This window comes from Falco peregrinus, chromosome 10, assembly GCF_023634155.1.
Source record: "Falco peregrinus isolate bFalPer1 chromosome 10, bFalPer1.pri, whole genome shotgun sequence".
NCBI lineage: Eukaryota > Metazoa > Chordata > Aves > Falconiformes > Falconidae > Falco > Falco peregrinus.
Genome location: NC_073730.1, coordinates 6,034,859 through 6,050,247, shown reverse-complemented (window position 1 = coordinate 6,050,247; position 15,389 = coordinate 6,034,859). Strand labels below are relative to the sequence as shown.

The 15,389-nt window shown below is 58.8% G+C and overlaps 1 protein-coding gene across 2 annotated transcripts; it reads right to left on the bottom strand.

Moving 5' to 3' along the window:
* Positions 1–253: 253 nt before the first annotated feature.
* Positions 254–15,144, bottom strand: BRINP2 (BMP/retinoic acid inducible neural specific 2). Of its 2 annotated transcripts, none has more exons than XM_055815799.1 (8): positions 14,950–15,144; positions 7,610–7,962; positions 5,576–5,766; positions 5,238–5,428; positions 4,746–4,851; positions 4,165–4,401; positions 3,748–3,970; positions 254–3,415 (listed from the first exon to the last, which is right to left on the bottom strand). In XM_055815799.1, exons 2-8 carry the CDS (start codon positions 7,894–7,896, stop codon positions 2,299–2,301), a joined length of 2,352 nt encoding a protein of 783 aa, XP_055671774.1. In that variant the 5' UTR covers positions 7,897–7,962; positions 14,950–15,144; the 3' UTR covers positions 254–2,298. The 2 variants fall into 2 exon arrangements, with proteins under 2 accessions (XP_055671774.1, XP_055671773.1); XM_055815798.1 differs by having other exon boundaries at positions 255–3,415; positions 7,595–7,962.
* Positions 15,145–15,389: the final 245 nt, after the last annotated feature.

Below are 15,389 nucleotides of genomic sequence, written 5' to 3'. Positions count from 1 at the left end.
GGGGGGTGGGGAGTGTTGCAGGGCAGGGAGTCTGCCAGCCTGAGGGGCAACCACTGAGGATGCAAAGTTGATGATGCATCCCTCCAGCTGCCTACCTGCCCCTTTTTACCTTTTTTTTTTTTTTTTTGCATTAAATTTAAAGTGGACAACCTCCATCTGCCTATGTCCCCCACATATGGGACTGTTATGCTCAGAGCATCACCTGCCTGCCTCTGGAGCCAGCACTGAGGCACAGAAACCTGGGCCTGGGGTCAGTCCCCCGCCAGTGGAAGCTGCTCCACCATATCTTGGTGGCTCCTCGAGATGCTGCCAGATGTCCCAACAGCTCTTGCATTCCCGTTCAGGTGGCTTTAGGATGTGTGACTGGTTCAGGGTGCTGAAAAGCATGGTAGGAAATGCTTGGTCCAGAGGAGGCAGAGGATGGAGCTGAGGAACATTACCCCGATGCATGGCCCACGTGACAGTGAGGACGAGAAGTGATGTGGTGACCCAGAGAGATGCATAGCAGAAGCTGAAATGGTCTTTCTAGCTGTGAAGCCTGCGGCTGGCCATCCCGCCTGTATCCTCCTCAACCCCAGGCAGATGTCTGCCGGCTTCCCCCAGGGAGCAGAGATGATGGCTTTGACTTCTCGTTTCCTTCGGGTGTGTTTAATCGCCCGATTATTTTTTTTCCTTTAGGACAAGGGAGGAGATGTGGGCAGAGGAAGACAGATGTATGGAAAAAGAGAAGTCCGGGTGACAGGTTGAGGCATGCTATAACCACAATAGCTAGCCTGATGGATTGATAGATTAGACAGGGAATATAAATAGCAATCATGGTTTATCTACTCCTGTTTTATTTTTCTCTCACCTATCTCTTTATCTCTCCCGGTGTTATTTTCCTCCCGCTTATCTCTTTATCTGTCCAGCCCGAGAATGGAGGAGAGGGGGGGACAGGCGGGTGGCATAAGCGGGATGGATGAGTTTGGGTTACCACCACTTTTGCAGCACCCAAGCAGGCAAGTTTTGCCAGCCGGGGAGAATTAGGAGGCGGACTCAGATCTACACACAGATATGCTTTTTCCGCTCTCCCCTTTTCCCTGCCCATCCCCTCTGCCTGCACCTCCTGCTTTGGGGATGCTGTGGGTCGGAGGGTCGGCTCCTTCCTCTCTTTACCCTGTTCTCTGCCAAGAAACGAGGGCAGCTGCCGAAGCAGTGAGCTCTGCTTGTCTGGATGCCCAGTGTTCCCATCCGACAGCTGGGCAGTGCCGCTGCTTGATATTCTGGTCAGGCACCCACCGAGCACAGCAGCAGCAGCAGGGAAGGAGGGAGGGGAGCCACACAGCGAGGGAAAAGCCAGGGCCCCGGATGACAGTAACTGTTCTCTTTGGGCTTTTTTTTTGGTTTTTTTGTTTGTTTTTTAATCTCAGTTGGTTTTGGTTGCTCTTTTGCTCAAAAAAGGCATTTTTTTAAAAAATATATTAAACAGATACATTTTACTAAGATGTCTCTTGGCTGGAGCCACTGACAAGAAATGACACTTCCCCAAATAAATAGGCTTAAAAAAACCCCTCCCAAACAAAACAAATAAATACATAAATAAAACTTTTTTTTTCCTTTTTCTTTCTTTCATTTTAGGTTTGTGGGGGTTTTTTTGCAAGGAATTGCGGCCCAGAGGTCTCCGCCGGTGTCCGTGATGGCAGCGTCCGCAGGGCAGGTCCTTCCCACACAAGGGTTGACAATGCCTCGGTACCGCAGCAGGTGCGAGATGCTCATGGAGAGGCTCCAAGGGAAAATCTGCCAGATCTCGGGGGCCTGCAGGGTGGTCCCCCTGGCGCCGTGTGTGACGGCACAGCTGCAGGAAGGATCGTGGGGGGTGTGAAAGTGAAGGCGCCGGTAGAAACCTCTCTTAAAAAGACTACAAAAGTTGGGGCGCTGAGCAGGCAGCCACTGGAGGATCCTTGTGGCAGGTTGGGCATCTGCTCCTGTAGGACCACCAGTTGCCTCTGGCTGAGCCACATCACCCCCGCCCATCAGCACGTCCCTTCAACCACTGACGGGGTGGCCGTGCTGGCATTGTCGCCACGCTCGGAGCCAGTCTGCGGTGCCTGAGCCATCCCTCCTCCATAGTCCCGCTGGTGTCCTCCATCCGCTCGAGCCCTGCATCTCTTTGGCCAGTCGCTGGGGGTACCATGGAAGCACGTGGTTGGCACTAAGGTAAGGCCTTGATTTAATTTTTTTCGGGTGGTTATTTTCAACCCCTCCCAGGGAGTCCTTTCTCCCGCCCCCCTTGCTCTGAGATGCCAACAGCCCCGGCCGTTAGCTGCACAGCTTGCCCATCTCCTGCTCTAGTGCGTTGGGCAGCTTGGCGTTGAAGGCCCTCAAGGAGGACTGGATCCTCGTCACCTCGTTGTTGGCTAGCTTGAGCCTGTGGCGGAGCAAGCAAGTGAAGAGGTCGAGGCGGGTTTTGCCAGGGGGTGACAACCTGTTCACCCGGTCCCTGATCTCCAACAGCTGGAGCATGGCCGAGTCCTGGGAGCCCTGGGTGTAGGGGTAGTCCAGCTGAAGGATCAGGTCACGAATAGCGTCTGGTTCAAAGGGCAGGCTGTAGCCGAAGACTTGCAGACTGTTGATTTTCATGTACCCCAGGTTCTTGGAGGGATCTGCCATCTCCAAGGGTTCATAGTAGATTGTCTCGTTGGAGCTGTCATCCAGAGACTTGATGCGGCTCCGCAAGTAGACATGGACTGTTTCAAAGAAGGTCTTCCACTTGTTGCCCAAGGTGAGCGTCCAATTTTGGCACTGGGCAGAGGCATCTACGTTAGTCCTTTCCCAGTCTGGGAAGCTGCCCTCATTGATGGGCATGAACCAGCTCTCCGAGTGGCTTCCCCCAAAGGGGTTGACGTAGATGGCCATGACGGGCTCCAGCGTGCTGTTCTTGGTGAGGCAGATCTGCAGGGAGAGGGCCAACATCACGTGAACAAGCCCGGGCTTGTACTTGTTGCTCTTCAGGGTCAAGAGCATGCGTTTCCTCCAGGAGGGGTCGAACCAGCTCCCCAGGCGCATGTCGTTGCTGATGAAGATGGAGTGCACCTCGATGCGGCTGTCCCGTTTCTGCAGGAGGTACTTGAGCTCCAAGTCTTGCAGGTCCGTCTCCAGCCCCAGGTAGTGCTCCAGCGAGTCGGCCACCTCGGGGCGGCAGAAGCCTTGGGCGAGCACGTAGCCGTGGTTGCAGGTCCCGCAGCGGGTGCTGTTGTCCTCGGCACAGCTGGCGCAGGCCGGCCCCTCTCCCAAGGCACACGGTATGGACCCCTGGCAGGAGGGCTGGTCAGAGGGACATGTGCAGCTGTGGCTTTCTTCCAGGAAGGTCCCAGGCATGGTGGTCTCACTGCAGTACAGTAGCGACTGTGCACGGCTCCACCAGTAAGGGAGGGACCTGGTGGAGAAGAGACACGGGAGGAGAGATGCTTACATGGCATCTTTTGGGGTGTGATGGGCTTTCCCTAGGGATGGAAGAGCTGCCCACCTCGTTGTTCATTTTTCTGCACTGCTGGTGGACCCTGTGAACCCCCATTTTCCACCTCCAGCCTTGGACCCAATCTCTCAAGGCCACATCCCAGGGTGGCAGAGCTGCTCCTGCTGCCTGCTCGCCCCCCAGCATCCCTCCAGCCAGGTGGGAGCTCCTCCAGTCCCAGCCATGGGTCTGAGCCCTCCTCGGGGCTCCAAGCAGTGTCCTCGGCGTGGGATGGGGATGCCATGGCACCCTACCTTTCCTTCGGCAGTTTGAAGCGAGGTTGCCGGTGGCAGCGTTTACTGAGGTTGAAGAGCCGCCGGATAAGTCGGTGGGTTTTCCTGGAGAGCAGCTTCAGGCTGGTGCCCAGCTGCTGATAGCGGTGCTGGACATCCAGGTCCATGGCCCAGAAGTGGGAGATGGCTGTCCTGTTCAGGAAACGGTCCCCAGGGAGCCTTTTCACCAGGGCCTGAAACTCCTCTGTGTGGGGAGAGAGATGGCATCAGCAGACCCAGGAGAGCAAGCAGCGGAGGTAGGGCTGGCAGCAACCTCCCTCCACGTAAGCTCTCTTCACAGGGAGACCACCACCCTGGAGCCTCACCACCCAGCCTGGGCTGCTCCCCAAGGAGGGTTTGCAGGGAAGGAGATGCTTGGTGGGGTCTTCCCAGCCTCACCTGACTCCTCGAACTGGCCGTGGTGGCTCTCCCAGGCTCGCTGGAGCTGGACCAGGCTGCTCTCCAGCGCCTGGACGTCGGCCTCGGGGCAGTTGCAGCGAGGGAAGGCGGGCTGGCACTGGCAGTGGCAGTCGCTCCGGTGGCACACCAGCTCCCCGGCCGAGCTGCAGGCGATGTAGCTGAGGGCAGCCGCCACGAACCTCTCCCGCAGGTAGGAGGGAAGCACCGTCTGCAGCCCTGCGAGCGGGAGACAGACCCGGGAGCATCAGGGCACCGGCAGAGCCCCTCGAAAACACCGCCCGGGTGAGGAGGGAGTGAGCCTTCCCCCGGCTCCCACCCTCACATGATTATCATATCAATTTGCTGTGGAGCCGCTTGTCTGGGTTCTGCATCGATCTTGGCTCCTCTTGGCAGACGAGCAACAACCTCATCCTGCCCAGCTTTGATTATTTTCATCCCCTCTCCTCCCCAGCCCTTAAATTAAAAGCAGCATCTCAAGCCAGCATCCTCCCCTGCGGCTCACTGCGCACCCGCGAGCATCCCACCGTGGCTCCTGGCCGTCCCCACCAGCCTGGTCCTACCTTGGAGCTGCACTTTGTTCTCAGGGCTCTGCACCAGGACGGAGCTCACCGAGTCCAGGTTGTCGTAGTTGCTGCAGCCGAGTGGTCCTGTCCGTGTTTCGGTCACCTAAGTGGGGGACCCACAGGTGGTCACACAGGAGGGGACCCAGGGCGCGTGCCACCCCACCAGAAGTGCTGCAGGTAACTCCTGGCCAGGCTTGCCATGCTCCACTCCTCGTGGCAAGGCGATGCTTGGAGAGGAGAACTAATTGCCTGCTAATTGGCTTGTTGACAGGCAGCAGCCCTGCCTGCAGCCCGCTGAAAAATGTGCCTTCATTAGCGTGCCCAATTTCCCATAAATAATGCGGATGTGTTACCTTTGCCTGCTGTTCCCCTTCGTCTCCCCTCCCCGGGGGATGCTTTAGGGTCTCGGCCAGGTTTGGGGGGGGGCTGCTGGCGAGGCCTGGGGCCACCATCTCCCCGTGCTGCCCTCTCCCTCCCACCCTCACCTACCTTGATGGCAGCCGTGGCGATCTGGATGTGGTGGAGCCGGCGCAGCGTGCTCTCTCGGTCGATGAAGTAGGAGGCTGCCAGCTGGTGCAGGGTCTCCAGCGAGACCCCCGAGCTGTTCCCAGCCCCCCCGGCAGGCTCTGCTCTCCGGCTCAGCTTGCGCTTGTCCACAAAAATGGTCAGGGACTCTTCTCCTGGGGGGACATGCAATGCTTTGGGGGGGCTGCCGGGCTCCCCCCCTCCCCCTTCTTGGCCATATTTCTCCTGTAGTGCTTATTTTCCCACCTCCCTCCTTTGCACGCTGCCTTGTGCAAGGGAAGCGAGCGCCCACCAGCACTCACCTCCCAGCGTGGCAGCAAGCAAGAAGTGGGTCCCATACTTCTTGATGAGGCTGTCGGTGATCTGCTGGGGGCTGGGTCGGCGTCCCAGCAGACGGATGTTGCGGATGAATTCAGGGGCCAGGGGAAGCGGCAGGCTGAAGAAGTCTTTCCTCTCCAAAGCCAAATTATTCACCTTCCAGCGAGCAAACTCTCTGCAGGAGGAGCGCAGCAGGACAGGATTGGTAGGCGGAAAAACTCCTGTTGGGACCATCCCGACGTGCCCATCGCCGCAGCGGAGGTGAAGGACCCACTGCATGCACTTGCCAGCTATAGATCCAGCCAGGATGAAAGTGTCGTCCCTCCCTAAGCCATCGATGGCAATAATGAGCTACAAGCGGCGGAGATGCCTGATATTGATTAACCAGGCACCTCCGGCAGGCATTAATCACAGCCCGGAGCATGGCTAGAGCTTTTTCCAGCCCACTGGTCTGGATGGGACTCATCCATCCTCCATCCTCATGTCTATGGGTTCAGGTGAAAATCAGACATCTGGGGGTTTCATGGTTTTAAGTATTGGCAGCTTTCTGTAGGAAGCTGGAGGCATTGGGATGTGGCGGCGTTGGTGGCAGGTCCCCTCATAGCCCTGGAGGATGTGAATGAATGTGCCTCCCTCCAGCATCACCCAGCCCCCAGGTGGGGAGCCACCAGCCTGCCACTGCCTCAAGCAACCAATGCCCTGTAAACAACCAGCGGCCAATTTCAGCCTAATCTTCAGCATTTTGCCCTAATTAAAACCAGGCGGCAGCTTTCAGACAGTTTAATTAGGGCTGATTGGGAAAGGAGGGAGAGGGAGGGGTGGATGGATGGATTCAAAGCAGCTGGAGGGCTTGGTGGATGCTGTGTTGCCTCCCATCGTGATTTTTGGGCCCAGAAAGTGGGATGTTGGGGCCAGGAGCGGAGCTGGGGGTGAGGGAGGAGGGGATGCTGCCTTTCCCCTTGCACGCGTGCTCCCTGGGTGCTGGGGCATATGGAGCTAAGGGGCCAGGAGCCCTGCACCAGTACCCCCCTATCCCATCCTACAGAGAAAACAAGCCTGGAAGGCTGCTAGCTGGTTCTCTGCCTCAGAGGAGGTGCGAGCCAGCTGCTGTCCCTGCGGCTGCTCCTTCCTGTCCCACCACCGTCACCCGCAGCATCCCCAGAGGATGTGGGTCCCTCAGCATGGCAACGTCAGCGTGTAGGGAAGCAGCGAGAGGAGGTCTCCGGGGCTGCATTACAGGGCTGCCATCCTGGTACCCACGTCAGCTCCCCTGGGAAGCAGCAGCCAGGCTTTGTACCACTGCCAGAAGCCCCCGGGGCTTGGCACCAGTGAGAGGAAGAAGGGAAAAGGGCTCGTTAGCAGGAGGTGACAGTCCCACTTAGTGCCGAGAGGCGGTGGGGTGGGTTTCCCACACCGGCTGTCAGGGGGCAGCCCTTTGCCAGTGGCAGCGGACCCCACTGCTGCTGAACGTGGTTCTCTACTGGCAGGAAGGCCCCTCCAGCATTGGCTCCCATGCGTGTAGCATCCCACTGCTGCAGTCTGTATGGTGACGGCACTTGGGGACATGCCAGGGGGTCAGTCGTGGTGGCTTTTTGTGAGCTTCTGCAGCATCCCAGCCCCAGATGGCTGGCAGCCCAGGGAGGCTCAGTAATTCGGCACAGAGGTGTCTTTGTGCACAGCAAAAGGACAAGGGAACATCCCTCTGTGCCTCCCATCGTAAGGGCTAACCACACATCAACCTACACACGAAATCACTCCCAGTTCAGGGCAAATCCTGCCTGGAGCCCATCCCGGCCATGCCATGAGCACCTTGGGAAGCTGCTGTTCTATTCCCTGGGAAAGCAGCATCTCACATACACCCACCCACCATCGCTCCCGATGGGTAGCCTCCTCCTGCACGCAGGGGCCTGCTCGTATGGATTAGTGGGTCGGTCTCTGCTCCGCCATGCCCCCCGCAGCCCCCCACACCACAGCTCCCTCCCGGGGTGCCCAGGGCCTCTCACCTGTAGATCCTGTACCTGGTGGTGAAACCCTGCCGGTAGCGCTCCATGAAGTCCACGTACTCCTGGGCTCGGTAGAAGGGTCCCCGGTCGGTGAGGAGCCAGTCGAGGGGTGCTCGGCCGGATGAAGAGGAGGATGAGGAAGAGGAGGAAGGGGTCGCGGGGGCAGCATGCTGCTGGGGCACTGTGCCGCCCGCCCCGCCGGCCACCCCCCAGCGGCAGCATGCGCTCAGGGCCAGGAGGGCCAGCGGCCACGGGAGCATCGGCGGTGGCCCGTCAGCTCGCGGGAGGTCCTGCCGCCCCATCCTGCTGCTGCCCGGCTGGCTTCTTCATTCTCTCACCCCACGGCGATCCTCCAGGACAGCCCTGCCCTGCAACGGCACCGCACGAAGCGGGGAGCCCCGTGAGGCCACTGGTACCGGGTAGCCACGCTGGACGAGGTGCCGGGGGGGCCAGTTCGGCATGGATCTACACCAGGTGCTACCACAAGCAAAGGGAAGGTGGGGTTTGATTTGGAGAGGCTGCTGCTGAAGGGAAAGCTGTGCTCTGGGGAGAGCCATGTGCTGGGCATGGACCAGTCCTGCCACAGGAGGTAAGAGTTTATGGGTTAGGGGTGCTGCCTGCTGCTGAAGTTAAATGAAATCCTTGCTGGTGGCTGTTTGAGAGAAATTTCTGGCTTTCTCTTTCTGTTTTCCTCTGCCATGCATCAGCCCAGTGAGCCAAGCTTGCTGCTACAGGGTGCCCACGTGGTGGGGAGGGTGGGCTGTCTCTGCACCTTGCACCTTGGGGATGCCCATCACAAGCATGTGTAGCTCATTTCAGGAGGGGTTAAAAAATAATAAGCATAGGAGACTAGGAAAAAATGAACTTCTCCAGGTATGGGTTGAGCCACATGTGGCTGATGTTAGACTTTTCTTTGCGTCCTGCTAGTGGCTCAGATGATGGATGGATGGATGGACGGATGGATGTCCACCTCAAAGTTAGATGGGATGATTGCAGTGATGTTTTGAATGCAGCTTGTGTTTATTTTAAGCCAAGACCTTTCTGCTTTTATAGCCCAGCATATGGCGGTATCTGCGGCAGTAAAGATGGAGCTTTGCTGGGAGCAGCAGCGCTGGGGCCAGAGCCTGAATTTGCAAGTGAAGGTGGGAGATGGGGAGTTGCAAGCTCTGGCAGAGCTGGGGCAAGGTGAGGTGTCCTGCCAGGCAGCAAGAGCTGTTTGCCTTAAAACAAGGACCCTGTCACTGCAGAGCTTCCAGGGAAGGTGATTTTTATTCCGGGAAGGTGGCTGATGGGGGCCCAGAGCCCAAACACTCACCCCTGCCAACCACACACCAGCCCTGTGTTCTCCCAAGTGGGGCTTTGCCAGATGAATCATCGTGCTTTAACATGTATTATTATATTTTTATATTTTTTTTCTCCCGCTCTTCTATTTTTAAACCCTTAAGGGTGCACTTTAGTTACGCTTTCTCAGCTTCTCACTCAGCCCTCAAGGCTGGGGCCCTGTTAATTTTAAACAAAACCTGAGATTTTCACATCACCAGATTGGGGATGCCAGGGCAGCAGGGCAGGCAGGAGCAGGCAGAGCAGCATGCAGGGTTTTTTCTGTCCCCCCTCCTGCACCAGCTTTCCCTGTGTCACCCTGGTTTCTCCCAACCTTGCAGGCAGCCATGTAACACCCTGGTCATTGCCGTCCTCTCCTGGTATGTGGAATCCCCCATGACCACGACATGGCCAAATCCTGGCTCAGGTGAGCAGGCCCCTGTGCCGGGGGGGTGGGGGAGGGCAGGGGGACCAACAATATCAGGCTGGTCTCCTCACTCCGCACCTTGAGTGCGGGGGGCACCTGTCCCCCCTGCAACGCAGCAGGACCCGATGCTGGCTGCTCACGGAGCTGCCTGTGCACTGCCACGCGTGGGTGATGGCTGAGGCTCTTTGGCTGCTCTGAAACCCTCCCTGCCTGCAACCAAAGCTGGGCCAGGGGGAAGCAGGCAGCCGAGGTGCAGGCAAGCACCTTGCTCTCCTCCCCAGGAATAGCTGCAGTTAAAATGGAGGTGGCCCAGGGACTGAAGCAGCGTGCAAGGCTCAGGATCAAACCCTCCCAGCCCCCCCACTGCCTGCAGCTGTGGGTTCCTGCTCCTGTGCTGTACAGGGTGACACAGGGAGCAGGGACAAACTGCCGTGCCCAGGAGGGCATGGTGGGAGCCAGGGCCTGGCAGCAAACCCTATGGATGGTTTAGATACTGACCATGGGCTACATCCTCCATGATTTGGTCCCTCTCTCTTATAACAGGCAAGAAAGCAGCGCTCTGGCTCTCAGCTGAGAAGCCGAGGTGAAAGCACTCCTTGAATAGCATCTTTCTAAACCTGCTCTTGAAACGCACTGCTTGTAGCATTAAATATGGCTGTGCCAGCAAAACACCTTGCTTAAATAGGTGGTGTGCCAGCTAGCCTGCCTGTTGCACCACAAACAGGCTCGGCACGGCTGATGTCCTCGTCCACTGTCATTGTCTGTGGCTTGTAGGTGACTCCTGACCACCTCCAGCCAAGGTGGGGCTGGGCCAGGGGCTGCTCCCTGGCTGCCTCCCTCTGCCCTCTCCCTCCACCCAGGTCCGTACAGCCAAGGAGATGCTTTTCCAAAAGCGCCATGGGAGACTGGACTCATCCATCACCACTTCACACCACCACAGACCAGTATGAATGGTGTCACACTGGTCACCCTGCTGCCCTCCCTGGGGCTTTCCTGGTGTAAATCAGGAAGATATAGGAATATCCTTCCTTTGATTCAAAGCATGGAAGGGATTCTTTTGGGGGACATCAGGCAGAGCACTGTCTCTTCCAGGAAGCCCTCCTGGGTGCTAACAGCTTCGCACCGGCATTGACCAGCCCCTTGCCACCACCAGCATGGGGGGCACCCCCACGTGCCTTCCCCAGGAAGGGCTCCCCTTGCTGCCCTTCCCCTCCAAAGCCCCTCTCCCACCTCCCCACCCAGCACTGCAGCTCAAGGCAGCAAACCTCTTCTGGGTGACCATTGTGGGGACAGACATTAGGGATGGAGCTACCTTGGGCCACCTCTTCCTTAGGCTACAGTCCCCAGCCCAGCTAGAAACCACTTCAGCCTGCTCTGGTTCCTTCCCTGGGGAGCTTGTTCTGAGATTCCATGTTGGGCATGGGATGCTTACTTATGGCCACCTCATGTTTTACTACAAAGCAATAAAAAGTCAGAACTGAGTATTTCCAGCACTTGACTGGGGCAAACTGGCACAAACCCAGTGAAGGTCCCCTCCTGACGTGCAGAGTCCCTCAAGCAGCAAAGTTTCCAACCTTGCTAAATGAGCTCTTATTTACACCTGCTTCTTATTTACACTGTGACTGCTGGCACCTCTGAGGCGGGCTCTTGCTTGGGGACAGGTGCTGACGCACGCGAGCATCCTTGCCAACAGCAGCTTGAAGCCCCAAGTCAAGCAGGAGCAGGCAAGCCACCACAGGCAGGAGAGCCTGCATGGGAGCTGCGCCGTGTGACATGGCAAACTTATCCCTGAGGAGCAGCTTTCCTGCACCATCGTTAGCTGGGCTAATTTATTTGCTCATATCGATCAGGGGTTATATAAAATAAGTACATGCAGAAATTGTTATAGCTCCATATAGTCCTTAAACCACACAGCTGGGGGGGCGGCCCTCAGATTTTGCTGGAGGACTGCTGCTGCTGCTGCTCTACAGGGTTGAGGGCCATGCGTATTGGGGTGCACCCCCACCTGCTCACACCAGCATCTCCTGGGATGCTTGCATCCTTCCTGGGATGCTGGGGAGAGCATAGCTTTTTGGAAGCAAGTAACCCCCTTGACCTTAGTACTAAAGATGGAAATAACTTTCTAATCACTTTTCCTTGATCCAAAAGAATGAAGATTTGATGAGAAGCATCTGACTACTCATCTATTTTTTTATTTAGGGTTTTGCATCATAGAAGTTGGAAAAATTCCAGCTTGTTAATTTTTTTCCCTCCCCCTTCTATAAAAACCTTAAAGTGAAGGAAGAAGAGTGCAAAGGCAAATATTCTTGGCAAACTTTCCCAGGACCACAACCTCCTCCCTGATCAAGTCTTCCTGAGCTTGTTACAGCCCTCTGCATCACTGTTGCCTGCAGCAGAACACCCTGCTGTCCTTCCAGTGATGGCCGATACACGGCCCAGACTGTCACTCATCACAAGCTGCATCTTAAAAACAGCTTGTTGCAATTTGTAGAAGTGCCTTCCCACCCCTGAGATGGCAATGGGATTGCTTCCGTGGTGGGTGTCCTCACCCAAAATGGCTTGAGAGGCCGAGGCAGCTCAGCATGAGGTGCTGACAGCGATGCTCGAGTGCCTGGCAAGCAGCTCTACTGAGCTGCAAAAGCTTTTCTCTACTGCCCTTGGAGCAGACTGCAACAGTGGCAACATCCTGCGGAGTTATGCCAAGGTCCGGCTTGCTTCCATGCTGATGGCATCTCCGGAGCCATGCGCTCCACCACTAATTAGGCAGAGTTCAATAATTAAGACGTTAGCTAATTGTCAGGGACATTAGCATTGATTTCTGCCCTTTCATGCTGCAGGAAAAGGATCTAGAGATGTATAAACTGGGAAGCGTGTGCTGGGAAGAGGCTGCAGCGGTGTTTGCTGGGTGCTGTGGGGAAGCACAGCATTCCAGACAGACTCTGGCACTACCACTGTAAATGCTGAGCTGAACCTCAGAGCAAAAGCAGCACCCGATGTCTGTGCCAGGCAGCACAATACCTGCTGGTGGCAGAGCTGTGGGACATGCCCAGCCATGGGGGGCTGGTCCCTGGGGCACAGCAGGCGCAAAGGCACATCTGTGCGGGAGCAGGGAGCGATGAGGATGGGTCTTGAGCTCCCCGTGGATGCCTTTTAGTGGGAATTAATGTCAAACTTAGCAGCTGAGTCACCTTCTCATTAAACGTGGGAAAGCTTTATCAAATTAAGGCCACTTAAAAGAGCCTGGGCAGAGGCTAAGTGCAGTTTAGTTTCTGAAGTGGATTGACTCAGCCGAACTGCGGCTATGTGAATTCACGCAGGCGCCCAAGGCACTCCTTACTCTGCCACTTGCACCCCTCAGGGCAGCCGATCCCAAAGGGCTCAATCCTGCAGGATGCTCAGCTCCTTGCTCGAGGGCCACCAGCCTTGCTTGGTGCTTCGTGGGACCCACCTCCCTTGCAGCCAGCCCTGCCTCTGCCTGCCTGCGCTGCTGCCTCCTCAGCTCTGTGATGGTTTGCAACAAGCTGCAGCCACCAGCCTCGCGTCCGCACACTCCCGAGGAAGCGCCAGGGCCTCATTGATCTGTCGGGGTAATTAAGAGACCGAGCCAGGCACCGCCGGAGCGACAGCAGCATGGTAATCACTGGCAAAGTGGGCACGGCAGGGTGCTGTCAGCCGCCTGGCACCCAGCCTGCAGAGATGTGGCTCCAGGCAGCGAGCGTGGGGACAGCCACCTCCGAGCCTTCCATCCCTGCCTGAGCAGCAATGGTAAAGACCACTATGGCAGCTGTGAACCAATTCTCTCTACGCTCCTTCAGACCACCCTCTGTGCCTGCTCAGTCACTATTGCCAAGTGATTTCACATCGCTGCCTTCCCTCCCGGCCCCAGTTCATGAGAGTGGTTTTAAAAAACCTGCAAGTCTTGATGACTTGGGTTCCTTTTATTAGCTTTTCTCCACATCCTTGGGAGCAAGACTCTTGAAGACAAGACTAAAGGAAAATAGCAGAAAATCCCAGGACTCGGGGAGCTAAGGATTTGCATAAGACATCAAATGATATGAATCCTGGGCTGCCATCAGGGGAGATGGCAGCTGCGTGTAGCATGTCGCACCAGTGCCATGTGTCTGCCCTCTGGCTTTGCTCACCCGAGACTTTCACACCCACAGGCAAAAAGCTTCTTAAAAGAGCAATGTGCAGAATACAACTCCCCCCAGTGCGGCGATGGCAGCAGCAGCACTGGCTTCCCCTGCCTTGTGCCGAGCTCTCAGCCCGGAGCATCCCTGCAGCTGGGTCTCTGGGGCTGGGGGAAGAGCATCCCTGCAGTCCCCTCCCCAGACAGGATGTCTGCTCCCCCCCAACAGACCCCACAAGCTGAGTACCAACCTCATGTATAAGCTGGAAGCAGCGCAAGGTGAGGACCGCTCCCTCCCATCCCTCCCTTGCCTTCACACAGGTGACAAGTGTCACGGGTGGGCAGTGATGCATGGCAGTAGCTCAGCATTAGCAGCACAGGGTAAATAAAGCAGTGGGTGGCAGGTGCTGGGCAGGGAGGAGGAGGAGATCTGGGGTGTCACAGTGGGGCCACCCCCCTTCCCAGCACCCCGCTGCTTCCCAGGTCTCAAAACCTGTCCCTGACCGCCCACCAAAGCCAGCTCCGCTTGGAAAAAGTGCAGGGGCCTCCTCACGACACCTCCGGGGCTGGCAGGGACCCTCGTGGCTGCTGACAGAGAGGGGACACTGACACCTGCCGGCGGGTCCCCCCGGCCCCGCACACCGGGCTCGCCGTGCCCAGCCCCGGGACCGCGGCGGGGACAGCGCGGGCACACACCCCCCAGCCCCGCTCCGGGGCAGCGGCCGCCGGTCCCCCGGTCCGGGGCACGGTGAGCACCGCTGTGCCGAGAGCTGATGCTCCCGAGCCGGGGCTTAAAGAGCCAGAGTTTTGCTGCCTACTGGAAATATATATACACATAAATCAGCGTTTAGCGAAGGGACTCGAGCCCCGCAGCCGGGACCCACCCCCCCCCCCAGGGTTGGTGACAGGGCACGGCGCTGGGAACCGCACCGCAGCCTTGGAGGAGAGCAAACCCCCGGGAGAGCGCCGGCCCCGCAGCAGGGAGCGGAGCCCTCCCGCCCGCACCCGGGGCACCGGCTGCCGAGTTACGCGGGCCCGGCGCAGAAGTGCGGGTTCCGCAGCTCCGGGGGCATCTCCCCCGGCGGCTCCCCCCGAGCCGCGCACACTGCGCGGGCAGCGGGTTTCCAGCTTCCCAGGCGTCTCGCTCCTTCAAGTACCCGGTTCCACCGGGCCGGTCGCAGCACCCCCGGGCCGGCCCTGCTGGCCGCCGCAGCTGGGCACTGGGAAGGGCTCGTTGCTCTCCTCTACACCCGTCCTAACCGGGCGGGTGGCGAAGCGAGCCCGGAGCGAGGCGGCAACTTGACCAAGGTCACCGAACGAGCCGGCGGCGGCCGAGCCGCCTCTCCACCGTCGCGCACGGCGGCACCCGGGATCCCCGCCGTGTGGGGTCACGGCTCCCCCCGCAACGCTCCTTCCGCCTCCCGCCGGCGGAGTCTCCGCGCCGGCTCACCCCCTCCTCCCCCGGCCCCGCACACTTACCGCAGGCTCCGGCTCAGCGCCGGCGGGGCGCCGGCCGCCTCTCCGTCCCGTGCCGTCCAGCTCCGCTCCGCCTTAGCGGCCCCGGGCTCCGCCCCGCCGCCTCCCGGCCCCCCCGCACCGCCCCATCGCCGGGCGGGCAGGCGGCCCCCGGCGGCCCCGCCACCATCCCGCGCCCCGGCCCCGCCGCCGCTGCCAGCCCCCGCCGGGTCCCGCCGCGCTCCGCGGCCGCCGCCGCCGCCGCCCGATAATATATGCAGGGGCTGCAGCCAATAAAAGGCGCCGCTGGCCTCCCCGCGCCTTCCCATTGGCGGGGCCGCCTGGCGGGGCGTGGCGGCGCGGCGCGGCGGGGGACACGCGTGGAGCGGCGCGGGGGCCGCGCTGCGGGGGCGCTCGGCTCGGTCACCGGCCCGCCCGGCCGCGGGGGGTCCGAGCCCTGCCGG